Genomic DNA, 27,745 nt, shown 5'->3' with positions numbered 1-27,745 from the left:
TGATCGATTAAACTTAACATTTTTAAAGCTGACTTTACTTTTAAAAAGTCAGCAAACAGATCAACTCAGAATGACCTAGTTAAATAGATAATATATTATATTTAACCAAATGAGCTAAAACATTTTTACAGCTCTACTTTGTCAGATTTTACAGTGTAAAATTGTTCTACAATTATTCACAAGATATAAGGCACAGTTTTTATTAACAACATCTAAACATTTAGATGTTTAGAGGTCTATTATACCTTACTGACGTTTTGTCTAACTTCCTGTTAGACAACCTGTTCCTGCAGATAGCAATCTGCTCTAGCAGCGAGCAGTGGGAAACCTCTGAAACCTAAAACATATCGCTCAGAGCAGCACTAAACTCACGTCCCTTATATATGTAGCGCACAAAACGTGAAATATCCGAATGTTTCATCCATCACGACAAGAAACATCCAAGCTCTTAACACCTCATTTTATTGTCCCAACATTCAAAAGTACAAATAATTCAAACACAACAGTTTTATGAAAAAGAAAAAACAAACATTTACAGCAAGATTTTTATTTTTGTTTCCAGTTTCAGAAATGACCTAAACTAGCAAGGATAACATGAAGTCATTCATCGCAGTAATTGGATTAATAATAAGAATAAGAATACTAAGAATAATAGCAATAATAATCATAATAATCATCATTGATAATTGTTAAGTAATAACATAAGCAGGAGAGAGTAGAGAGAGCCGCGGCCATGGGGCCCTGTGAACATTTTTTCGTCTTTTTTGTCTTTAAAGATTTCGTTTATAGATTTTTCAGATAGTAAACAAACACGTCTCAGGAGGAAAAATGAAAACTGACAAGAAGAGCCTAGTTCCTCTGTTCACCTTCCCTCCTCCACTACTGGCTGCGTTGTTCCTACTGGCAGGCTGCCACTATAAGGCGCTACAGGGGATGGTGTGAGCCATAGGGGTTGGGCATAGAGCGAGGTGACGCAGCCCCATGTTTCAAACACCCTGACATGCACACACACTTTCACACACACACACACACACACTTTCACTTCAAAACAAACCGCACAGGCAACCTCTGGCACACGGGTGCGCGCACATGCACTCAAGGGAAGACACACATACACGTCTGTATATGTGTGCGCTACAATCACACACACGTAATCACAAACACTGAACATATGTTTATACTGTACATACGCACGTTTCGATGCACTCCACGCTAACAAACATATGAGGACAAACGCACAACACGCACACAAATTACATAAAGGAACATGCATACGAACATGCACACATGCGCGCACGCACACTCCCACACGTGCACACAGGGTCTAGGCGGAACACAGGCACGCATCGTAAGAGTTCAAAAGTCATACAGTGTAGGAAATTAGTTCACACATCAGAACAACATTCTACTGGGGTCGTTGCATAATTCAAGCTCCCAACGGCGGCGGGGAGCATGAAGGGGTCTGGTTTTTGTTGGCGGGTGGGTGGATGAGTTGGTTGGTTTGTTGCCGTTATGACGTTAGAAAACTATGTGATTGGATGGCGCAGATGATGACTGGATAGTAATGATGATATAAGATGACCCGGCCCGTCAGATGACTGAGGTGTGAGAGAGAAGGATGTACTTATGCGAGCATGCGTCTGAGTGTTTAAAATGCTCTCCACACACCTCCTTCATGTTTTCAAGTCTTCACAACAAACAAAAAAAAAGAAAAAATCCAATTCCGTATATTTATACTTCTGGAACCATTCCCTTACCTTTCACCTTTCAAAATATATAATATATATCATATTAGAGTATATAAAATATAGAATCGGTACAATCCCTTTTCATACCTCCAGAGTACTTCTTAAGTATAGCAACAACTGCTTTAAATAACAGTTGGTGTGCAATGGTAACAATTTCTCATTTTTAAAGATTTGTTGGTATGTCATTTGAAAACATGATGAATATTTTTTTTTTTTTAAAAATAAGTTTTGACTCTTAAGTGATTTTGACCGATTTAGTCCAGTGCAATGAATGACCCTCAAACAACAATGGGCATTTGCTCCTTTTAAAATGTATCTGCCCAAGCCTCCAAGAGCTGAATGTTATATAAAATGTTTTTACTGAAAACTGAAAACTATGCTTTCAGACCCACATTTTTGCATAAGGTTTCATCACAAAGCGGTAGTAAGTGGAGGGAGGGTGTGGACGGAGTGGCTTTTTAGAACTACACAAACTTATCACAGGTTATATTGAACCAGAACGACTGTTTATAACATTCTATTAAGACTAAACTTTATTGAAAAAGATCTAAAGATTTCATTTTAACAAGACAAGAAAAAAGCAATAGCAAATTTAACTATTAACTAGGTTATGCATAGCGAGTAACTGTTTCTAGTAATAAGGGAAGAGCGTCCCCCAACCCTCCAGACATTTTTTTCAGTTTTCTTGACTTTTAGATTTTTTTATATTGTAATTTTGATATATTGGTACAAAGCACAAACGTACTAAAAGTTTCTCTCAGTGCAGTGGACTACTGGCAGAGCCTCTCCACTAGTCGCTTTGTTCCCTTTTGCTCAGAAACGCCCCCTCCCTGTACCAGAATCACGCAAATACACAGACAATGAAACAAATAAATACATAAATACACAGATAAATTAATCAATTAATAAATATATAATAAATACAAATAAATAAAAAATAAATAGTTTTAAAAAATAGATAAGTAAATCAACTGCTAAACAAATACAGTTATATTCTAAGATTTTTGTTCGGTTTCTTTTTGCCGCGGTAGCTAACTGAAAGTTAATCCAAATCTTTTTTTTTCTCCACAAGCAACATGACAACAATTGAACAGTTTCCTCACAAGTTTTTCTAAGTAACTGAACCACCACTTCATAATAAGTTGTCATATGAAAAGGACAAGCTCAAACAAAAGAACAGTGACAACTCATATAGTACAGTAGATATTGTAAAACAAATGTAGACTATATATGTATATATATATCATCTATTTGTACACAGCAAATAAAGACACAGTTGTCATAGATCCTTTTTAAGGAAACAAATATCTAGACTAACGGAACTAGCTAATCATCATTTAGTTTTGACAAACGTTTCACGCTCAGCAAGTAACCTAAAAGTCAGCAAGCCAAACCAAAAAGAAATTTAAAAAAGAAAATTAAAAATACTAAATGAAAGTTTTGTTCAGTGATTCTTACAAGGCCCAAGTTTCATTTATCTGGTTATTCGGCAAAGAAATAGTCTCACCAGATATTTTGGGCCAACAATAAACAAATATTAAACAAAGAACAGCAGCTCAAGTCAATGCCAACATCGAAGTATTTTTTTCTTTAAACAACACATAGAACAACAAACTTGGATATTTAAGATATGTGAATAATGTAGTATAGCACCTACTGTTGATCGCTAAAAGGAAGTTCTTTTCAAATGTAAGTTCACAAACGCAGAGCGAAGAAAATGATATAGATAATGTATAGTATGCTCTCTAAATGGATAGATGTGTATATATCTATTTACTGATATCCCATATTGACTGATGACAAAAACAGGAAAACAAGTGGACAAAGGGTCTTCTTGCTTTGGGCTCTGGACTATAAGGATGGTTAGGCCTTAGAAAGACCCCACTCCCTTCCCTTTTGGGTATCGCTGTTGAATAATTACGCACTAGTACATATGTGAAAAATTACCAAAATCACCTGCCTCAGTTTGCATCCCTTTTTTCACAAAACCTTCCATCTACAAAATCACTGCCAACTTGGAGTCCCCAAAAAATCAAACAACCTTTGATCCTATAAAGTACCACGGCAGAACGACAAGACAAGGTGGTGCCCCCTCCCTCCCGCCCCGGCCCCCCCTAGTTAGCCAGTCAAAATATTTTTCTCTTTTTTCAAATCCAGATTCTTGTAAAAATTCTTCAATAATTATTATTTTAATTATCATTTATAAAAATAGATCTTCTTTCTCTTTATTTTTATCTTTTTCTAAACGCATTTTTTTCCAAGCAAAGAGATCTTCTCTTTGGCAACAGTGTTATTTTTTTTTTTTTCTTAAATTACTGAACGTGTCGTCAGGAAAGCTAACCCATCCCCTCCCTCGCCCCATCTCCCTGAACCCCTGTGAGGAAAGACGTTATGTTTTGTTTGCGATACAAAACAAAAACAATGTTAGAAATTCTTTTTTTTTCTACATCAGAGTTACTGGGATCGTGGAATCCCGTCTGTAATTGATAAGGGGAAGTTTTTAATACACACTAAAAATGAATGAATGGTTCACCAATTTAAAAAAGAGCCCCCTCCCTTTCACCGACAGGGAGGTATATAATACTAACGACAGTGGATCCGGATTTACAAAAGAAAAACAAATCCTGAATCAAGACAGAGAAAAGGTTTCAATCTAAAAAGGACATTCTCTTCTCTGAAATAAGGGGATACAGGGATTTGCTACTGTTTACACAGAAGAGAAAAAATCATTTGAACAACCACAACAAACAGAAAGAATATACAACAAAGAGAAGCCTGCATTATCACAGAGCTTCCAAAAACTCATGAACATTTTCATCATTTCATTTTTGTAATACTTAGGCAACATTGGCTTATAGGTCCAAAGTTATAATATAAGCCATTTCTAGTTCAATTTGTTTGATGGTTTGTCGGTTGCTTTGTGTTCCGGTTGGAGTTTGCTGTGTTGGATGGCTGTAGTAGGGTGGTAGTGGTAGTGACTGAAGGGGCTAAGGGACGGGTGGAGGTGGAGGGGAGGGGGGGAGGTCGGGGGCAATTTTGGAGCAGACAAAGTCGCGGGGCAACTGCTTCTACATGTTAAAGTTCAGGACTTGTGTGTCTTGTTAGTCTTGAAGGAGACTTGCAAGACGCGGTCGCCCAACCTGTAGCCGTTGAGACTGGCGATGGCCATGGCTGCCTCGTCGTAATTCGTCATGGTGACGAAGCCGAAGCCTTTGCACTTGTTGGTGTTGAAGTCACGGATCACCTTGACGTTGTTGACCGCGCCGAAGGGCCCGAACAGCTGCCAGAGCACGCTCTCGTCTGAATCCGGGGACAGGTTGTACACGAAGATGCACCAGCCAGTGCCCGTGTGCCCGGGGATGTTCATGCCGACCAGGCTGGTCATGCTGTCGATGGTGATTGGGGAGAACCTAAGAGGAGAGGCAGATGGAGGGAGAGGAGAAAGAAGGGGAGGGAGAGAGGAGTGTTTTAATTGAACAGATGAAGGCATATGGTGAAACTCAATGTCTGGACCTATTGTGCATGAAATGGCCATAGACCGGTGAAAAACCTATCTCCATCTCACTTTTGAGTGTCAGATTTTCAAACAGAATCCTCCTTCCAAATCTGAATACTCAACTGAATGATACACTACTGTCTACCGCCATATTAAACAACAAGCATGAAACTTAATCTATTAAATGTTTAAGGTTCAGCGGTCTGGCGATGATCTGTGTATGTTTACTGTATGTGCATGTATGTCTTAGTCTAAATGCGCGACTTTGTGTGTCTCTGCAGAGCTACGACTAGATTCTCCCTGAGCTCCTCACTTCTGAAAGGCCTCCTGTCAGCAGTGACGACAGCGCTGCGTGCTGGGCTATATTCTGCTGAAGGAGATGCAGACGAAGGTTCTCTCTTTGTGTCCTTGAGTGCCTCCTTTAGGAGCTAAATTGCAGGAAGTTGTTGAATTAAACCGTTGCTAGAAATCCATCAAAGATCATGCACCAGCCTGCTAAATCTGTTCTCATTCGCCTCATAATCTTCTCCTTTTTCTTGTGATGCAAGAGATTTGAATCCTCAGTTGACTTCACTTAATTGCCTTTCCGCTCAAAGGAAAGGGAACCGAGGAAAAAAAAAACATCCCCACTTTTAAATAAAAGGTAAATGAGACAAAAAGGTTCATTTCTTATGCCACCTCTCTCCAAGAAACGACTATAGGCATTATTGGGTGTGCTTTAATTGAGATTTCCGCTTTGCTGCAGCTGTCTCTGAGTACGCTGCTTTCTTAAGGAAAGGGAGGGAGGGAAGAGGGAGCAAACTAAATGGAAAATGGAAGCACTTTACAGCCCACTGGCATTAAGGTACAAAGTGTATTCCTCCCACTCCTCCCGCAGTCGGCAGGGTGTTCTATTCTGTTCTATTCCAGCTCGTGGCACTGATCGATAGCGCTGCTTGCTGCTCAGGGCCCCCACCGTCTCTCTCCAGCGACTATACATGGCCGGCAATCACTACGACCTTCCTGCATGACTTTGGTCATGCAGGGTTTGCTGCTGGCCATTGTGGACGCTAATACAAGTGCCTCAGAGGGTTGGCTTATCAGCGGTGAGGGCTCTCCGCATTGATTAGTGACTTTTTTGATTGAATGTGCTGTACTAACACAAGATAAACAGATCATTTTGGTATCTATCTATCTGTAAGATTAAGACAAGATGAAGTACTACTATAAATGTTTATGATTGCGATACAAAGGAATTTTCCTGATCACCATGGGGTGGCTGCAGCAGCAAACTGTATTATAATAGGCTCCAAATCCTTTGACTCATATTTCTACATGGCCTCAATGTCTTGTTGAGACGATAGGATATTTTCCCCAGCATTAAGGAGACGGAATCGTAACAGGCCTCATCGCGTCAAGGCCTTGTCTGACATGCTTGGCTGCCTTAAGGCCTCTCCTGCTGAGCTCGAAGAAAAACAACAACTTGGTGGTGATTTGTATGCAAAAGCCGAGGTTTGTGTCAGTACTGTGACGGTTTTGGAGGCTAGCTACCACTGTGAGGATGAGCGTGCCTGTATGTGCATGTGTGTTACTGTGTGCATGCATGTAGACGTGCTTGCAAGCGTACCCACCAGAGTGGGACCGAACAGTAACCAGTGTTACAGACGAGACCAGGGGTTGCATAGCAACAGTGTAGCGGACCAGATATCTATTCTGTCCTCTCTAAAGCCAACCATCTCCAGCTCTCAACGCCATTTTTTCTGTCTCCTCTCAAATAATTACCTCAGATCACTGAAAAGCACTTCTGAGTTGATACGTTAAGTAATAAGGATGGCTAAAATAGACACTAATTCACCTTTCGAAAATGATGTAAAGACTCAGAGCGAGGGCACTGAGCTAAGTGTGTGTTTCTCTCGAGCTAAAACTTTCTCTCTGAGTTGCTAAGATGACTTCTGATGGTGTCCTCTGTGCTTGCAACATGCAAGATGCCACCCTCAGCACATAAAACATCTATCACCACAGTGGCTGCTGCTCGGGGTTATGTAACACCTATGGTAGCGAGAAAGCAAAATGAAACATGGAGGCGAAAGGAAGGAATTCGAGCAGAGCAGTGCCGAGCAAAGCTGGAGCTGTCTGCAGTGAAACAGCATTTCCTGTTTCCAGCAGGGATCCAGGTTCATCCAGCCTCATCCAATGTCCTTGCTCAACACTATCTAATCTCAGCTACTACTGCCAAGAAATGAAAGCAATGTATCATTTTGTTGGGGCTTCCACTGTACAAATGGAAATTTATCACATAATGGATTTTTTATATGGGCAATAGTGGGCATACAAAGGTTTTATCCAAAGGTGTGAGGACATAGCTAAATAAATCAAAGTCAGAATCAAAATTTGCTGTTTCCAAGCTACAGCTGCAGAGCGACAAGGCCGGAGAACCTGAATCCGGTAGAAAAAAACACACCTAGAAATTAGGAGTTTTACACCAGAGAACAAAATCCATTCAGTACACAGAAACAACCCAAAACAATCCAAACAACACCAGCACTTGTCATAATCAAAACAAAGCAAATTCATCACCACTGAAAACAAAGACTGATTGTTTTCTGTTTTTTTTTTTTTTTTGTATTTTTTTCCCCACACACCTTAACTGGTTGGTAGGGTTTGAAAACCAACTCAAGCTTACGAGGAAAAAAACAAACAAATCAAAGAACCAAAGATGCAGTTGACCTTGAACGAATTGTGAATTGAAAAGTGACTGCAAAAATACAAGGAAACATAAACTAAAGGAAAGAACAGAAGAAAAAAGGATATTGAAAAATCATTGAGTCAACATGGACATCTGGCATTGGGTGAAGTTTTTAATTACCTCTTTACGCCATAGGCCATATTAAGCAAATTGTCCAGCCTGTAAAGAGAAGGAGGGTTCTGGGGTTAATGGTGGGCAGATGGTCGACTCACTCAATGGAACTAATGTTAAGTCCCTGTAGGAACTGCATGGTCCTCCTCACTCAAGAACAAACAAACCCATCTATAGTTGGCCCATTACACTGAGGAGCCCCACCACTAAATGCTATCATCAGTTAATGAAGCTACAGTACCATCTTTTTGGTCGGCATTTGCTCGGTCGGCCACTGTGCTACTTCATGGCCCCGCGCTGGCGAATGTCAGAGCGGAGGTGGTGCAGGCACATTGACATTACTGTAGGTGCGGCCGTTTAGTTGTTATACAAGTCTACAGGTCACAGTTCAGGATTATAGACACATAGGGAGCACGGGTGGCAGCAGGGCGGGCGCATACGAGGATGCTAGTCTTGCCATAGTGCTACACAAATGACTGATTTTACGTGCAGGAAATTGCATGTAGGTATCCATACAATTCATGCTGCCACACTGATATTTCACTTAAAGATTTTTAAAAAAAATAAACTGTGGCCTTTAATTTGTCTTGCCTCCATTGAGACAACACCTGAAATGACGGGGAAACAAAATGATCCAGAGTTCTGTCAGTGTAATGGTTTGGCATTTGAATAATGGTGAGCGGAGAGGTGATGATGATTGAGTATGTTCTCTATGAGTCGGACCAACAAAAAAACAAAAACAAAAACAAAACACACAACTGAACATTAAACTAGCCATGAAATGTGTGAATGTCTGTTTTTATGGCTTGGGGTCAACCTGTTAAGTGCTAACAGGTCGGATGGAGTGGCTGAATGTTAGTCCAAAAGGGGTTAGTTTTTTGGGAAATGTTCACGTTTCATAATAAGTTGAGCCCCGTGAGCTACAGCCATTGCAGTAAGCCAGGGTAAACTGCAATTTGTGTGTAAGTGTGTGTGTGTGTCTGTGGGCAGTATGAAATGCTGGCCGTCTTGGCTAGATGCAGTCTGCTTGGTGACTCAATGACCTTCATTCCTCACTTGGGTCTGGCCTGTCTCATGTCTTATTAACTCCTCTGGCCTAATGGACAGGGGCCACGGCTTATTGAGCAACAGCTGGCCAGTGACGCCCTGTTCCTCTTGAAAACACTACAAACTCTCTGACTTTGACTCGACTATCAGGGTTGTTTCTCTCTTTTCTCTTTCAGGCAACAAACGGTTGCGCTCTTGCAACAAAACTGCTTCACAAAACCTTCAAGTAAGCATTAAAATCGTATTGTTTTTATCACAAAAAGAATCCAGGTAACCATTCATTCACATTATTGTTTTCTTACCGCACAACTTCATTATCATTTGATTGCAATTAAGAAAGCAATTAGGTTTTAAAAGGCTTATAATAAAGGACTTAGTTAATAATAATCACAATACAAATTATATTGGTGATTTTTAATTGAATTTATATTGCATGTTAGAGACAACAGATCAGTAGTCTACTAATCAGGGACAATTTAACACCAGGATGCCAGGTAATTGTAGCTAAGTACCTTATAGATATTGAAGAGAGTAAGAAGAGTAATAAGTTGTGTTTTAAAATATTATTCTAATACTGGCACATAAGTTTGTCATGCTGATGGTTTTTTTGTTTTTAATTTAAATTAAAGATGCATTCAAATGTTTTAAAAATAAGCCATGTTGTGATAAGCACTCACGTTTAAATCCCCACAGCTGAGTTAATTAACATAGCCATTTTACATTTTACATAAACGTTTTGAGTACTTTGCAGGCTGACTTATTATCTGGATTCAAAGTGTGTTTGCATTATAGTACTCTATGCTGTATAAGAAGTCTGGAAGCAGCCCTAAAACAAAGGGAAAAAAAGGCAGAGGAAAGGATATACGGAGTCATTAAAGCAGTAATTAGCCCATTACGTGGGGAGGGAACAAGCAGGCTGCTTTGTGGGTAAATTAGTCAATTGGAAAGGATGCTCTGAGGAGAGGCGCTCCAGGCCCGCGGAGCACGAAGACATCTGCTGGCCGCCGGGCCGTTGGGCCACAACAAAACAACCTGCTGCAAACACTCTCTCTCTCTCTCTCTCTCTCACTCTCTCTCTGTCTTTCTCTCTCTCTCTCTCTCTCTCATACACATGTACGAATGCACACTGATGCACGCTCACCACGCAAACACTCCGCCAGCTTTTCACACTGCCTCTCCAAGCTCGATATAAACAATAGGGCTTTTGTGCTTTCTCTCAATACATGTTAATGGAGGAATGGGCGTTTTTTTTTCTTTTCTTTTTTGAAACAAAAAATCTTTTCAATTAAAATTGGCTCCTGCCCTGGATATAATAGGGCTAATTTGCTAATTAGTACCATTAGTTAACGACAGAGGATCGGAAACGAGCCGGGATCTAGGACTCGCTGTATTGTGCTTGAGTCGATTATGTTTGCCGTCTTGGAGAGGAACCATACAAGCACGTTGTACATTAAGTTGTGTTAACAGCAGGCCCACGTGATTGAGTCACACAGTACAGATGTAATTATAACTGCGGCAGGATTGTTCTGTATTTTGCTTGGACTAATTTATTTTCTTTTTACTTTACGTATAGCAGCAGCACAAACTGCTAGGTGTGTTAAACAAGCAGGACAATCACTAACAGATTTTATTTTCAGCACTTTTTCACATTTCATTTTGTTTCGGACTACATCTCTTTTGCTTTGTTATTTTAAGTTCATTAAATGTGTTCAACTATGAAACATAGCATAACGTGTATATCTTTATATTTTGTTTTTTCATCAGATAAAGAGAACAAACAATAGATCAGGGTTGAATGAACACTACCCTTTTCTGAAAAAGGGAAAGGGAGCACATTTCCAACTTCTAAAGTGTCGAGGTTTTAGTGGAGGGCTCGGGTGCAGAGAGCAGGAGCACAGGGACACAGTGAGGAAGTAGTGTCCTGTGGTTGTGAGTTGTGATGAGAAGCGACAGCTCTCCTGCAGAGCCTGTAAATTGGCTTGGCGTATCACAGACACACAGCCACGCTACATCGCTCAGGTGTCACACCGGGGAAGCCGCTCCAGAAGAAAAATACCTTCCAAGCTCTGACTTTGATGGTAAGTAAACAGCACGACCGGCTTAGTGTTATTGAAAGAGAGAGGAAATTGTATAAGCACATGCTCTGTATCCGATTATGAAACATTCTCGTTGGACTGGATGATGGAGCAAAATGTGATATGATCACCTGTTTCTACCTTGTTTTTTTGCGGGTGAGGGTGACCTCAGAGACCTCACCATCTGTGGGTATGGTATTTCAATTTGAGAAAGGATTGCTTGTGTCATTAGTGAGTGACAGGAAATGACCAGGTTGGATGCCATATATACAGTATGTTAGCCAGTACTGTATATGATGTTGGTGATAGCTCGCGGACCTGGGCAAAAAAGCTTTTTCCCCTTTTTCTGCCCTTACATAAATTCTTTGATTTAATTTGCTGAGACATTAGTTGCTTTTAAATAACTTCAGCTTCTACTGCAGAGACTTATACAGTATTTAAAACAGTAGCTTATGTCTTGCAAGTCAAGCAAATGTATATTTATATCTGCAATGCCTTTAAAGTGAGTCAAACTACAGAGATGCACTCCAACATTATGGTTCGTTGTATCAATCTGAACCTATAATGCTGAATCCTGGCTTCTACTTGCATCTCTTTTGCTTGATAAGTATTTATAAAAATCCAAATCCATGTTTTTGCCCAGGCCTCAGAGGGAAAATTCTGGGAAGTGTTGGCTCGATGGCAGCATGATGAAATGAGGGGAAATACGTAGTTGTGAACGACAGAACCCCACAGTCTCTTATGAACAGTTCCTCTCTGATCTGGGTGGACCCACACAGAGCACTCACAGGGCCTGTTTTATTGACACCTGCACCAGGTGCAGAAGTCACAGCTGTTGTTCAAAAGGGGGACGTATTTTCTGGAATAAATGTTCACAGGTAAAAAAAAGTTGCATCAGTGTTGATAACGCAGACGTGGCTATGAGTCATGCTCTCGATGCGGAGGCGTAACATCCCCTGTTCGAACAGTGTAAATTGCATTTGGTGCAAATGTTTTCCAAATCAGGCCCGTTGTTTAGAACAGAAGTGTTTATGGTCACATAAACCAAGAATTAAATTGAGTTTACAACTGATATAGACATTATAAATCTTTCATATCCACATATAAAGTAGGAATCCTGTTAGTCATTTATTCTTCCCAAACACACTGGTAGTGTAGAAGCTGTTCAGTTGTTAAGCACAATATCAATCATACACACATTAGACAACGCACTAGTTTCAGAATTCAAGATGTAAAATGATAAGGGTGTGTACGTATAACTTCCTTTCACTTTCCTTTTAACACATTAACCTGGAGATTCCCAACCTTTTGAGCAGATGGCCATCTTGACCCCAATCTATTTTTTTTTATGTCCAAGGCACTTTGTGTTTCATTTTGTTACATCATAAAGTCTCTGAAATGGATCTGGGAAGCACGAGAAGCCGCTGGTTCTGGGAAGGATATTTCCCATTCTGAATTCCCATTACAAGTCTCCCGGTTAATGTCACAGTGCTACAGCTGCTATTGCCATCACTTTAACTCTGTGTCTGAGAAATCACTTTATTTTTATTTTTTTTTTTTTTACACTTGGCTTATGGCTTAAAATACAACAATCCTCATGAGCTTCAGTGACTATTGCTGTGGACAGAAGCCAGTGGAAGGCGTGAATCTGAGCTGTAGCAAATTCAAAATGCTTCCTTTGTTGTAGCTGTGTGCTCGACCTGGTAGCCAAATGGTTACAATACTTAAAAAGGTTAAGTCTTTTAAGAGGGAGATTGTATTAAATCTACTACTGCTGTTATTGGGGCATGTACACTTATATAAAACTGTTTCTTTCCACAATGCACCTCAGGAGTAAGAGTTAACACCCTGCCTACCCCTTTTTTTTTCTATGCATATAAGCAAAGCCCTTTGACCTTTAATCAAGAATCAGGTATTTTCCAATGAGATCTTTTCATAATAATGAATCAATTGGGAGGGTCTCATCCATTTGAGCCTTAAAAAAGCTCCCTGTAAAACAGTTAACCTTGTTTTGGAGAAAACGAATTCCACTTTTACTTCCTGAAAGTTCAATGGAACAATGGAACCAGACACTTAACTTTATTTAAGAATTTTGATTGGGTCACCAAATAAACATCAGTAGATTTTACACTTGGTCGGCTCCCAAGGTTGGGAAACTCTACATTAGCTATGCACCTTAAATCACATACATGTACCCAATATAAATGCTGTGACAACATTACCTGAACCCTTCCCCACCCTCTTCTCTGACCCATCTCTGTGCCTCGCCCCAGCACTCACCTGAACCTCTGGGCCTGGTGGTGGAGGGGGCCTGGATATCGACGGTTGGGGGACTGGTAGAGTTGTGACAGGAGAGCTTGGCTGGTCTTCTGGCTGGGGTTGTTGGCGAACTTGACCGTGATGGGCTCGGCGGCACCCGATGGCTTCTGTCCGTTCAGGCCCTTGATGGCCTCCTCAGCCTCTATCCTCTTATCAAAGCGGATGAAGCCCACACCTCGGGAGCCACCTGCGGGGCCAGCAGATCACAAACAAACACAGGCCCCTTTTACTTTACAGGGTTTAGAGGGAACTGCTACGATCAATACGTACATAGTATGCGGTCCGTTGATTTCTGTCCTTTCCCACTCCAACAAAATCGAATGTCATATTCCCAAGTAGTGTTTCTGCTTTTGTTAATCACTTGAACGATAAACTAAATAACAAAAAATAATTACTTCATATTAATTGTAGAACAAAATGAAACCCATCCCGTATTGAGGCAACTAAATGGCTAAAATGTGATTGCATCAGTTTGTATGGAATGCCTTGCTGTATGTTTTAAATTACAAATGACTTGTATTTGTATTAAATACATTATCTCATATCAGTATATTGTATTTTATTTAGATATGTTTGAAATGTGATGTGCTGCATTTACCGAAAAGGATTTACAGCAGGTGTAAAGATAGAGATTAATAGCATGACGTTACTACACAGACACATACCAGCCGTGGACTAGTGCTGCGAACTGGCTTTGGCTCTGTGTCTGTTTTAAAGCCTATCAGTCCATTCTTCCACCATGCTATGCTCCAGTCACAGTCAGACATACACACACTCTTCGCGCATTGTTCTCAGTGACATTTGAGCCGTTTCCTTGGAGACATTTTTTGACTGCCACCTGAGGGAAACATTTAGAGCTGTGCTTCCTGGGAGGTCCTTTATTGGTGTCTGTGAATGCTCTGTGTGCGTTGCTGACTGTATATATATATGTATACGTGTGTGTGTGTGTGTACGTGCAAACTGGTATCTATTAATGGATGCTGTGCCTTGTTTTAATGAGGCTGCCTAGATGGCCCAGAGGATGCTCGCTCAGTGACAGCAGCACTCTGCTGAAGAGACTATTTACATAATACTGTGTGTGCACACAGGCATGTCTGTGTGACTGAGACTGAATAAAAGAGAGGCAGTGAGAAAGAGGGGAATTTTGTGTTTGAGCATCATTGTGTGCAGTCTCTTTCTCACACATAAAAACCCTCCTTATTGTTATTCCACATTTTTGTACATGCCATCCCTCTCCCCATCTCTTTTTTATACTTCCTGCTGGCTTGTCTCACAGTGCTCGTTCCCCCGAATTCTTATTCTGAGAAGCACCTTGACCATCTCGCTTCCCCCTTTTGTTCTCTTTTTCTCTCCAGGACACAAGCAGCACAAGGTTATTTACTTTCAAGAGGAGCTGCAAAATAAGAAGCTGCTCTTTGAAAGCCAATCACTGATGAAAAATGTCTCTTTATAAGTCCTGATTTTGGACACAGAACCAAGAGTATTTCAGGTGAAGCTGATTTATTTTGTTTCTTGTTTAAAAATAAAATAAAAACATGTATTTGTTGTTGTTTGCATTTGTTGAATTAAAATATGATTTATTGCATAAATGTGTCTGGAAGTCGGATTTTAGAAATACGATTTACAGCACAAACACTACAGTTTTACCTTTTTTTCACTTACTTAGAGGGACTAAGAAGCTCATTTGCACTTCCCTGCAGTTTTCTCGCCTCTTTCAAATACTGGAAGCCGTTTCTTAGCTGTCAACATTGGAAAAGGACCTAATTTACTCTAAGCTGTGGTGATAAGTGTCCTCCTGCAGCAGTAAACAACTTTTTGGAGCAGCAAGGACAAAGAACTCATGTGAAAATAATTTCAATCAGTTTGCTCCTTTTTCGTAAAAACTCTAAAAGCGGAAAATGATGGCCAGTACTTTAAGTTTTGTGTGTCATCAACAGGGAGCAGTTTTAACTGACCCCACACACTTTGCGGTACTTGGATATGATCAACAGCATTTCCCCTCCACCTGTTTGATGATCTCATTAACTCCTATTGAGTGTGAATTATTCTGTTTTCTTTTTTCTTTTTTTCTTGCTCCCTCTCCCCTGACAGCCGTTCACATGTTCCCCTTCTTTACTTCCTCTTGTGCCAACTCTGAACCTGTACATTTTAATTAGCTTGTCTGAGGCAGAAGAATAATAATTCTAACGGGATCTACACAGTGCAAACAACAACCACTGTTGTTCCTGCAGTTTTTCTTCCTTTATTACTGTAGTTGCCATCCATGTGCAGTGTGTGAGGTAAAATAGGGGTCAGTGCTGTGTCTTCTGGGAGAGCTGTTTTGAGCTACAGTCAGTACAGTCTGTGATTGGTAAAAGACATTTATAAATATATTTCAAGCAATATGCCTGATAACTGGAGTCTATCCAATTTCACGACAAAAACTGCTGCTTGATGGCAAGGGTAGGGCCATGCTCAAGGGCACCTCTGCGGTAGTTAAGGAAGAGGTGAGCATTGCTCATTTACTTCCTCTGCTCAGAGGAAAGAGCAGAAGAGAGCACTGTATTTGTCCTTTAATCCTCACACTTGTTTGGCCTTGAGCTGCTCCTGAGCTGGTTCTGGCTGGAGGGCCCCTGGATAAATGCTTGGCATACTGATGAAGGCATGGCACACACACACACACGCGTGCACGCACATACACACACACACACACACAGATCTTAAGTGATGACTTGAAGAGATGCTACTGAGAATGAAGTGTGAACAGAGAGGAGAAGATTTGTCCACGATCATTTACTATCATCCGTGACCGATTTCAGAGTGCGTATATATGTGTATGTGTGTATGTATGTGTGTGTGTGTGTGTGTGTGTGAGAGAGAGAGAGAGAGAGAGAGAGAGAGAGAGAGAGAGAGAGAGAGAGAGAGAGAGAGAGAGACACACACACACACACACACACTATGTGTGTATACTTGAGTTTGTTGAAGTGTACAGCAGGGACTCTTGTCCTTGAGTCTGTACAACAGCATTGTGAGGAGGTGAAACAGGTCAGGTGGCAGTTGACCTCATCACACATATTATTTCCTATCTACACATGCATGTGCACGTGCCAGTGTATCCAGTGCGGACTAGAGCAGTCCTAGGGTATAACACAATCCACTTGTTTAAGAATGCAAGTTACAATAAGAATACGCTACACCGAGTTTAGCTGTTTAAATAAAATAGATGTTCTTTGGTTCAGATGCAGGAGAGTGAAGTGGGCCCTCAGTCACAAGTGAAGGTTGTGCTGAGAAAATCATTCAGTATAACTACAGAAGAGTGATGGGTCAATGTGCAGGAAAAACATCTAATAGTGGTGTGAAATGTGAACCTAACCTGCGGATGTAAGTGTGCGAAGTTTGTGCGTATGTTGTGAAGTATGAGCAGACAGCACTGACCTTTTCTACTGACCATCCTGTTTACTTTTTCCTTATGTTTTGCTTTGCACACCTTGCTGTTTATGCTGAATGTATATTTATGTCATGGGGTTCACCAGACATCACATTAGCTTATCAAATATTCCCAAACTGTATTCATGATAAGCTTGTTCTGAAGTTGTCGCATCAGATCAAATCATTGATATAATACAAAATGACTGGAAGACAAGCAGGATTATGTACTGCCTCTGCCTTTATCTTTTGTTAGTTTTCCAGCATTAGTTTGTTAAAGGATAGGTTCAACACAGTCTTAAGTTTTACTTAGCATCAACAATAAAATATTAACAACAAACAAATGAAACAATGTGATCTTAAGACTCTCACTAATGTGTGACTTTCCTCAGACCTGCCCTCAAACTTAAACCGAAATATTCCTCCTGTAAGATTTCAAGATAGCGTGGGCGAGACTGAAGGCTGTCCTGGACGCTCCAGTGAGATGTGTATAATTTGTACTTAAGTATATACTGTGCAGTATAACGTGTACACATGTAACATTTAATTTATTTCTTTAAGATTGATATTTTAGGTAACTCTGTGAAACAGCTAACACTGTAGTTTCTACCAAACATTATTAAAGCACAAGCAAAATATACATCTGTATGACGTAATTTTCAACTGCAGATTAATACATATTCGGGGAGTTGTTATTTGTAGCAGTAGCATGTAGATGAATTTGGGATTGACTGTAAGTACACAAAAGTCCTTCTTAATATTATTCAGATATTTAGTATTTATTTAAGAAAAAAGCTTCTTGCAGTCAACATGGTCACGTTCTGACCGATGACTACTCAGTGGAGATTACTGGAGTGTTACATGACATGAAACTGTAAAGTAGATCCATTATGCTCATTCTCAAATTCAATTTTTTTTTTTATCTTGGATTACCACCAGAACTGGCTTACATGCTTTCATACTCAAAAAACACATCAGTTTTCTCATTCTGTTCAGTGCTGCAGCTTTGTAGTCCTGCTCTGTCTGAAACGCTCTGTTTTAGCTCCTGTCTCCTTAAGACTTGCCCTCCTGAATACCTGGTGTCATCTGATTGGTCAGCACACCTGCACGACAACAAAACAGCTGTGCTAAATCAATTCTTATGAGCCAAACTTGTGGCTAGGCATAAATTAATTGCAAATGTCTGATATTATATGAAGTCACGGAATTAAAGGCAGGACCACTGACGAGGCGCTTGAGGAGCAGTTTCTTTCTCTGGGGGTGAGAAGCCCCTTTTGGTGTGTGTGTAACCTTTTTAATTTTCAAGACCTTTAACATGCACATGAAAAAACTGTATAGAAAACACTGAAGGAAAGGAGAAAAACAAACAACACATTAGGTCTCCTCTCAACCTGCTGTGACGCTGTCACACTAATGACGATCAGTCCAAAGTTCAAAGTACTTAAAACTGCTTTATAGGTAGTTCCTGCTAAAACAGGTAACTCCTGGACCACGCTCTGCCATGATGACACACGCAGACTCACAAGTGGAAAACATAATTAGCTGATGCTGTCACGGCTGGTAATTAATGATGTGTAAAAATGCGCACAATTAATCCACACTCAAGGTGTATTTAGCAGTCCTTTATTTCAGCTGCCGCGCCTTATTAACATATTAAACCTTAGAAGAGTTTATTTCTCTCCTGCTAAACATTATAACAAAAAACTAACTTGCAATCTATGAAGCAGCCTGCCAGTCTGCAGAGTCCAACCTAATGACTGTCCTTTCAACCAGCCCCAGAAGCCTTGCCTACTTATCAACGGCCAGCCAGCCATACAGGCAACATTAGAGCACAATGTACTTACTAAGGTACAGCAATCTGTCTTTCTCACTCCCTCTCTCTCTTCTTCTTCTCACTCTCTTTCTCCGCTCTCCCTCTCCTCCACAGTAATCAACGGAGGCTTATGTAACTCTCTCTACCTGTGCTTATCTCTCCCTAACACACACCGACAGGCACATTGGCTGCCTTACTAATAACACGCTACCTCAGTCTGGGAGGGGGGGGACAGAGGGAGAGAGGTTTTGGTGTGGTGGGGGCAGATGGAGAGTGAGTGCTGGGGGTGGGGATGGGCACAGTGGGAATGAAAAAAGAACGAGAAGTGAGGAAGGAAAGGACAAAAGGAGAGAAGGTGATAGAGGGGAATGTTAGGAGGTGACGGTAAAAGGATGATGATGAAAGGAAACAGAGCTATTCTTGCTTGCTCCTACCCAAACAAAGCCGCTCTTTCTCTAAAACCCACTATTATTTCCCCAAACACTGACTGACTGACGGAGAGAAATGACTGCTCCTCTGAGAGACCAGAGGAGAGGAGAGTGGTGAGAAACCTGGCTGCAGTTTAATGAAAGACACGCACTTTCTTTTTTCGCTTTCAAGCATCCAGTGTGTGTCGTATCCTTGTCGGCAGGCAGATACAGACACATGCAATCGATGCACGCACACAGAGGGAAAGTCGCAAAAATGTTTTCAGGTTTACTCCAATGCTCCATCTTGCTTCCTGACGGCTATATTGTGCCAACTGTATCAAATGATTCGACTTGCCTGTTCAAAAGATTTACAACGTGGCAGAGGCAGAAAGAAACCCTCTTCCTGCTGTCTTCTAATTATGTGAGGAGAAAAAAAAATGCAATGTCCTTGTTTTAAGTAACATTAGTGTGCCTGGGTACAGATGGCATTTGAAAAAGCAGTGAGAGGAGAGACGAAGGGACTTTGAAGAGTGGAGGTGCCCTGTGCTTTAGCCTTTGTCAAAGCAGAGCTTCAACCATCTGTCTGATGTGTGTGCGCACATGTACCGATGTGCATATCTGTATGTGTGCATGTTTGTTGGCTACTGTGGAGAGAGTAGGCACTGGAATAAAAAAAACAAAAAGGGAGAGAGATGGGGATGAGACGATAGTGCGAGTCAAGGCTGCAGTCATGCCACCTAGAGGGTGCACCTCTCTCCGCTCGTATTACCTTGACCGTTCTGTTCTCTACCACTGAACAGGAGGAGAACAGGGATTCGGTGTGGTGTCAGTCTGAAGGGGAACATCCATTATTCAAGTCGAGAGGAGAGAACGTACCAAGTGTACAGAGGAAGGGTAATTCCTTTGAGAAAAAACAGTGCAAACCTGAATGGTGTAAATGTAAGAGGAAACCAAAGATGAAGGTGGGTTTGTGAGGAAACTTCTAGGGCTCCATTTTCATGGTATTGGAAAGATTAGTGCGAGCAGCACTATGTAGTGGCCCTTGCCCTGACCTTGAAATGGATGTTGTTTTGGTCTTTCTTTGCACCCAGTGCAGCAGGAATGGCAAAAAGGTGAAAAAAAAAGAGACGGGAGTTCTATGCAGATGAGACAGCACAGTGAGATGTTGGTATTTTGGTGAAAATTGGCTTTGAGGGTACTCTGAGAGCAGCAGAGTTGATCTGTATAATAATTCTTGCTGGCTGGTGAATTTGGTGATTTCAATCGTAAGAGGAAAAGGAACGCTTGACAAAAATGTGCAGCTACAGAACATCACTGAATAAAACAGTTTTGAATAAATATGGTCCAACCAGAAGTCACATTTAAATCAACACCAACAACACAAGATAATTACGACTATAGAGATAAATGCCAGTAAATCAGCCTGTACTGCAGATTACTAGACCCACACTGCTTTTAGACAGAATGTAAACTTTTCCTTCCTTGATTAATCACTACACCTATCTAAAAGTTGTAGGACAAATATGAGTGTCTAACCAGCTCCTCACTTAAACAAAATCACAGAGAGCGCAGTTGTATCATCTTGATATTGCATACTATGTATCGCGAGTGAACCCAACCAACACCAGGCTGCTGGATACTGAGATCTTTCTGTTAAAGGGGGCACAGCTGTGTGCTTTCTGGCCTTCTCTCCATGTTATCTGGCAAAAGTGGTGTTTCAATTACATTTTAGGTGGGGGATGAGTCACGAGGCAATGCTGCATGTAAACATTATCAAATCTTTCTAGCCTCCGACGGAGTCTGTAAATGTGAGCAAGAGCTCCTGTGTTGAGCAATGCTGAAGGTTATGCGAGCGAATTATAGCACGACAGGGCTGTAACTAATTAAGGACAACATGATTCTAACTTTAAAAGGCCGATCATGCACTTCTGGCAGCACATTTGTGAACTTTGATGAGGAGCAACTTGCCTATTACACGACTGCAGCTTGACGGCAAATAACTATTCATTCAGTGTACCAAAACCAACTTGTTATCAGTAATACTGGCACCAATGCCACGGACGCTTGCGGCCGGTTACCATGGGAATCTTTCCCATTGCTGCCTTCCATCCCACATGAACGGAGCACGGAATCAGCCTTTTCACAGCCAATCCTAACACAGGCACTCAGTAGCAATTTAGTTTCGCATCAGGGCCGGCGTTTGTCGAAGCCAAGTATGTGGATCGATTGTATTTGCACTCATTGATCAGGTAAGCATTGACCTCTGCTCACACACAGGTCCGGGATGGAGAACTAGGAATGGCCAACTATCGACCAGAGGCTGTCTCTGATATTATATCTGTTTCAAATTGAGGCTAGTCCAAACCGGCTGTCAGAGCACAAGATCATGGCCCGGCTGCCTTCCCTGAAGGTTAGGAAGAAAAGAAAGGAGGAGGAATCCGGCCTGCACTATTTGTGCTGCTAAACAGACAAAATATGCTTATCCACTCAGAAGAAATCAATGGGCAGAGGATGGCAGAGAGGAGGGCGGGGGGACGATTCCTCAGAGATATCCTTGTCAAATTGATGTTGCATTCGCTCTCTGAGTCTCTGGGGGCAATTTGGTAGTTTTAGTGGATTTTTGCCTCAGCTGTCTCTGATTGTGAATGATGCTAACAGCGATGTTTTTTAAAGTCGCTGCTTGTCTTCATGCGCTGAAGAGTGACTGCAGGGTGCATCCTGTTGATGAGGAGGTCATTTAGAGAGCAGACTTCATGTTCCCAATTTAACCGAGCAGGAGCTGGGGATCATCAGCCCATCTGCCAGTGGTCACTAGAGAACATCCGTTACTTCAACAACTTTAAGTATCATCGCTGTTTCCATGCATTGCAGTCCGTGCATCGCTCCACTCTCTAGCTGACTCTGTGGGTGGAGCTTGGGTGTGTCTTAAGAGGAGACATTAAATCTCTGGGACTGGACTTCAAGTCATAATGATGATATCATTTCAACAACATACACAATGACCTAAGTCCGACATAGCTAATGACGTTAGTGGATTACATTTTCTTCCTCTCGAGGCCACAAAATGAACATTAAGACATACTGAGGTAGACTACATGGACTTTGCACCACTTTTTGGACTGCAAACCCGTCTGACACACACCACCAATCTGTCTGTCTCCCACTTTTTCTCTGCCTCTCGTTTCTTGTTTTGTACTTACATTTTTGGCAGTCACAGGAGAGTTTTAATTTGCAGCCCATTTCTCTCTTAATGGCAGCGATTGCGTGGGTGTGTGTGTGTCTATCTCTTGTGTGTGTGTGTGTGTGTGTGTGTGTGTGTGTGTGTGTGTGTGTGTATGCGTGGTACAGTAACGGAGAGAGAAGAGAAAGATGAGTCAATGATGCCAGCATACTACTCTCAGGGCCCTTCTAAAGTCCTCCATGTTTTTAATCACCAGCAACTCTAACATCTAATTGATCATTAACATTTCTCCTGCTGATCCTTATCCCTCTGGGGACACCTTGCAGAACATCTCTCTCACATTATAATAATTTGTGTCCATGTGTGTCCGTGTCTGTGTGTGCGTTTGCGAGTCTTTGTAGGTTTCAGTTTTAAAGCAGGTATATGGGGAGTAGGTCAGGTGGTAGTCAGGAAAGACATTAATGTATATGAGGGTGTTTCAACACCTCCTGCTCTGTGTGAGAAAGAGTGTACTGACCAGTGGTAAATCTGCATCCTACAAGCAAAAACTGTCTGGTCACGATTGCTGTGGATAAAATGTTCACGGGTTCACGAGGTATAAGTCAGGTGAAATCACATCAACTGTGGCACTCAAAAGACTTGACGAACACCATTAGATAAAGTAAGTACAGTTTGGTGTGTGATTTCAAGTCCGCCTCTACTACATATGTTTTTAGAGTTGAGTGTTCCAGCTTTATTGTGCTTATTGACTGAAGATGTGAACAAGATACTAAATGCTTTTTTGGTGGAAAGACTGTATCAGAAACACATTTGTATAGTCTTTTATATAAATCTAAAAATGTGTCCAGAGGGATGCTTCAATTAGCTTATTCTAAAAAAAATAAGTCACCAGTTAGCCTAAAGTGAAAGATTCTTATTGGTTTTAATACTTTGTTGTTGGGTAAAGAAACACAAAAACAGGGGAAGGAAATACACATATTGTCAGAATTACTGTACAGTGTGTACTGCCTCTTAAACATGGAACTGCTTGCATGTTGTAAACTGTGTTTTGGCTGGAGAGTGACATCAAAATGTAGGAATCTAATGATATCTTAGGGGAGGAATGTATGATTATTAAGTCATTGACCGTCAATTTAAATCACAGGAAGTGAAACGAATGATTGTGAAACACTTCTCTCAAGTGACCAATTTGTTTGTGTTCACATTATTCCCAAAGGTGGAAGTGAACTGCTCCAGCACCGCATCTGCGCTTCATACTTTCCAGTCAAGAATCACCACATGGCAAATGCAGCAAAACCAGCACTGTGTTGAGATTTGTGTTATTGACGGTGGCAGTGGTTGGACATGGTGTGTTCTGTGGCCTTGCTAGAAGTCCCCTGCGTCTAAGAAGCATGTTGGTATGACCGGTCTGTTGGTAAAATAAATGGGCAGGGGATGTGCCTACTTCATCTAAATGTGTGTTGATGAGGGTAGAAATGGCTCCATCTCTTTTGTCTACCTTCTCCCTTCCGCTGCTCTCCTCCCTTTGCTTCCTCCCTCGTCTCATTTCCTCTCCTTCCCACGTCTCTGCTCATCCACACTCACTGTTACTTGCCTTTCTTTCCATTCTCTCTGCCTCCCCCCACCCTTGTCTGCACTCCCCTCTGTCTCCTTTGCCTCTCCTTTGTTTTCCTTTCCTCCGCTTCTTTCCACTCTTCTCTCTCACGCTCTCTCTCCTCATCTGCTCAGTGTGTACAGACAGGCGTGCACTTCACCGCCAGCAGTGATTTATTCTGCTTAGGCAAATGAGTGTGGCTTACAGCATGCTGCTCCCTTTCTGCTTCATCAGTACACATTGCACATAACACTGGAGCAGGTTGCAGCCTGTAGGCACGCACACAACCCCTGAAATGGATCTAAGAGACACGCTGGAGGGGTTCTTCTGCAACTCGAGGGGCTGATGTGATTCATTCCTGTGTTTTGGATGTAGTGGAATGTGTAATTGAGCATGTATATTACACAGCTTGTGCCCCTCATGGAATCATTGTTTTTACTGCAGCGCCCTCAGTTGGGGTCGTGGTCAGAGATATCATTTCCTGTTGAGGTCACTCACTCACTTGGCAATGCTTGGTGGACAATAACGCTGGGCGATACGGTTTAAATCAATGTATTCAGATACTGGTACACAGTGATGGAATGTAACTAAGCATTGAGTATTTCCATTTACTACTACAAAGTGCAGGAGCTACAATTTTCTCTCTGTTCTTCCTGAGAAAATATAAATCTAATTTAATTTCTTGTTACATCATATCTGTGTTTAATCATTTTGATCTTTACAACCAAGCTGAAATAGCTGAGTAATTAAGAACAATTCAGGCAACCCTCAAATAGTGTTTTGTGAGGTTTAACCTATCAAGAAAAAAAATATGTAAATCTATTTCAACAATTAGATATATGCTCTCACACAACATAATCTCATCCCTGTCTTAATAGACAGCTGTAACAGATTGCAGCCAAAACCAACACATACTGCAGCAACAACACTTACTGCAGTCTGCTGTTTGGTTTTTGGTTGAATTATGTCATAACTGCAATTGTTGCATCCTTTATTTCTCCAAGACTGTGCAAGATAGAACTTATGGAATTATTGGAACAACATAAATCAGACAATTAAATGTTCAGTTACAGTCATACCTCAATTTTGATGAAAATTGTATTCACTATGCTTTGACTTCATAGAGCAGTATGGTCGAACATGATTCTTTCACTACACACATATGTTGGATGTACTTTTGTTTGTGCAAATGTTTTCAGTATGCCGTTCTTTGTCAATGGCTTTAATGTTTTTCATGCTCATTGGGTACTCAATCTGCACTATTTTTATGCAAAGGTGAAAGAAGGAAGGTGGTCTGTAGAATAAAAAAACATTAAGTGTGACTGATGCATGGTGCTAAAATAAACCGCAGACCTACTTAACTGTTACGCTTGAGTTTACTATTTTACGGTTTCAGAAGAGACAAGTGAGCAGAAATGTGTCACTTCCAGCTGCCATGTTTGCTTGGCTGAAGAAAATGTGTTGCTACTTGAGCAACGGGTAAAAAGATCTTCTGCATTGAGCAGCACACAGAAAATACTTGGATCCAGATGGACATGAGAATATTTAAGGATTGTGGTAAAAATTTTAAAACCACGGCTTTTTTATGACTTTGATCTGTGATTCAAATGTAATCATTAAAGCCTAATATTACAGATGTGTCTAAACATCAAATGTTAATCAAATAGTCACACAGGACTGCACAACACAAGCAAAACACAGACATTTAACAAACAATACAATCACATTTTATCACTGAACACATATAGTATGCGTGTGGGTTTTGACGTCTGAATGATCATGTGTATCTCTGTAAAATTGTGAAAGAAAGAGGAGGTGCTGCCCCATGGATACCTGTGACCTGGTCGACGAGGATGCGGGAGGTGATGATGCGCCCATACTGGGAGAAGAGCTGCTCCAGCTCCTTCTGGGTCATAGTCTTGGGCAGGCCACTCACATACAGGTTGGCATCACGGATGGAGGCTGAGCTGGGTCGGGCATATGACACCTGTGGAAATAAACACATAGACTTAGGGGCCTCTATAAATAAATTGGGGCTCCAGTGCTTTATTACTCATTAATATCCTGGGAGGGGTTTTAAATTTAAACAAGATTAAAGTGTGAGGGGAGCAAGATTTTGTGTGTGTGTGTGTGTTTTGGATGGGCAGGGTGTGGGTCGTTGGATCCTCAGGGAGGAAAATGTGACTATTTTCTTAGCACACCTTGCCGTGGGGATTATCGTTGTCAGGAAAAGATTTAGCTGCTTAGAACACTGGAGAGATAACACTTGAGTCGTTTGCTGGAGGAGGCAAAGGAAACTTTGTTCCCTTGAGGAGAAACCACAGGTGTTTTACTTTGAAAGGACAGCTCAGGTGGCCAGGGGAACAGGATTAATAGTATTAAGACTTTGACCAAAAAGCATCCTCACTCACCCTGTTGAATTTAAGCACTATTCTGAGTTAAATGTGAATGAATAAACATGCAAGAGTCAATAAGTTGTGTTTGCAGATGCCTTTCTTTAACTCAGCTTTGGAATTTACATATTAGTATGACCAAAAGCTTTTCAGAGTGCAATTTAGCCTTGTGAACCCTGAAGAAAGGTTTTCACTGTTTAGTGTCATTAAGCAGGTATACAGACTATGTAAAACCTGTATATCTACAATTTTCACATAGAGAAGATCTGCTGTAAAAGAACACGTGACCATACCCATACTTACAAACACAAACAATGCACAGAAATCGATTCAATTCTCTCCCTTGCAACACTCTCCAGGTCAGCAGTCTCAGAGGAAATAAGAGAGACTTTCTCATAGTACCACTCACCCACATAATTTCACCCAGTTCCTCATTGTCACAGCTGCTCCTCCTCAGCACACATACATTAACACATATGCGCAAGCACATGCTTATTAAGATGCATACAAACACGCAGCTCTCAATGCTACTTCCCAGTGATTCACGGTCTCCTTCCTAGAATAGTATGTCTGTAATTGTCCATATTGCGAGAGCTGCATAACTAGTTAGACTGTACCGTGCGACTCCCAGCAGCAGCTTTCTACCAGTGAACTTTCACTTGTCAAACGTTGTCCCCAACATCCTCATGTGTAGACCTGATTTTGCTTCAGCAAAAGATGCGTAAATCCCATTACTACAGCTGCTGACTGGAGCAGCTTTCCCTTGCAGTGCTTTCATTACCTTTGACATGTGGAGACATAAGCCATCAAATAAGGTTAAAGTCAGGCAAATATGGTGGATATGCTGTCATATCCGTGAGCAACAGCATGGAAATCCTGCTGAAGTCTAACGGTGGGAGAATGGGATTGGGAACAGCTGGCTTTCCCCATGTCTCACTTTTCTTTCACACATCTTCCTCTTTGGCCTCTCTGCACAGCTCCTCTGTCTTCCTCTTCCTCTCTGCATCTCCCTCCTTTCTCGCGTGCGCGGTCTTTTCCTTCTGCTTCCTTCCTGCACGCTGCCTTGCTAAACCTTTTTTCTCTCTTCCAGATTCTGCCTCTTTTTTGCTCCTCTTTTCTTCTCTGTGCAGCTTTCCCTCATTTTCGCTCCTTGTCAGCCAACTCCAGATGTCTAATCCATCAACACCTCCTCAAGCTGTTAGCGGTATTGTGTACAAGTGTGGCGTGGTGCATGTGTGAAACAGTGTGCGTGTTCGAGTGTGCGTGCGCAGGAAAGTTAGAAAAAGTGTGTGAGATTATGTGCATGCATGTCACAGTGAGCTCCTCTCACCTTTGGCATGCTGCTTCCCCTCACGCCTCGGTAAGAAAGCAGCATCGCTGACAAAATCCGAGGTGTCATGGTGGAGGGAACCGCAGCAGCGAAACCAA

General features: G+C 41.4%; 1 protein-coding gene across 15 annotated transcripts in view; it reads right to left on the bottom strand.

Moving 5' to 3' along the window:
• Positions 1-441: 441 nt before the first annotated feature.
• elavl4 (ELAV like neuron-specific RNA binding protein 4) overlaps positions 442-27,745 on the bottom strand; it is an 84,549-nt gene continuing 57,245 nt past the window's right edge. For 12 of the 15 annotated variants that reach the window (XM_037115629.1, XM_037115636.1, XM_037115630.1 and 9 more), the window contains 4 exons: positions 25,758-25,911; positions 13,483-13,717; positions 8,090-8,128; positions 442-5,158 (listed from right to left, as the gene is read on the bottom strand). In XM_037115629.1, coding sequence (XP_036971524.1) covers positions 4,831-5,158; positions 8,090-8,128; positions 13,483-13,717; positions 25,758-25,911 — 756 coding nt within the window. In that variant the 3' untranslated portion in view covers positions 442-4,830. The remainder of the gene's footprint in view (positions 5,159-8,089; positions 8,129-13,482; positions 13,718-25,757; positions 25,912-27,745) is intronic. The other 3 variants (XM_037115623.1, XM_037115624.1, XM_037115625.1) reach the window with 3 other exon arrangements.

This window comes from Acanthopagrus latus, chromosome 11 (genome assembly GCF_904848185.1).
Source record: "Acanthopagrus latus isolate v.2019 chromosome 11, fAcaLat1.1, whole genome shotgun sequence".
Taxonomy (NCBI): Eukaryota; Metazoa; Chordata; class Actinopteri; order Spariformes; family Sparidae; genus Acanthopagrus; species Acanthopagrus latus.
This window is presented reverse-complemented; position numbering and strand designations above follow the sequence as displayed.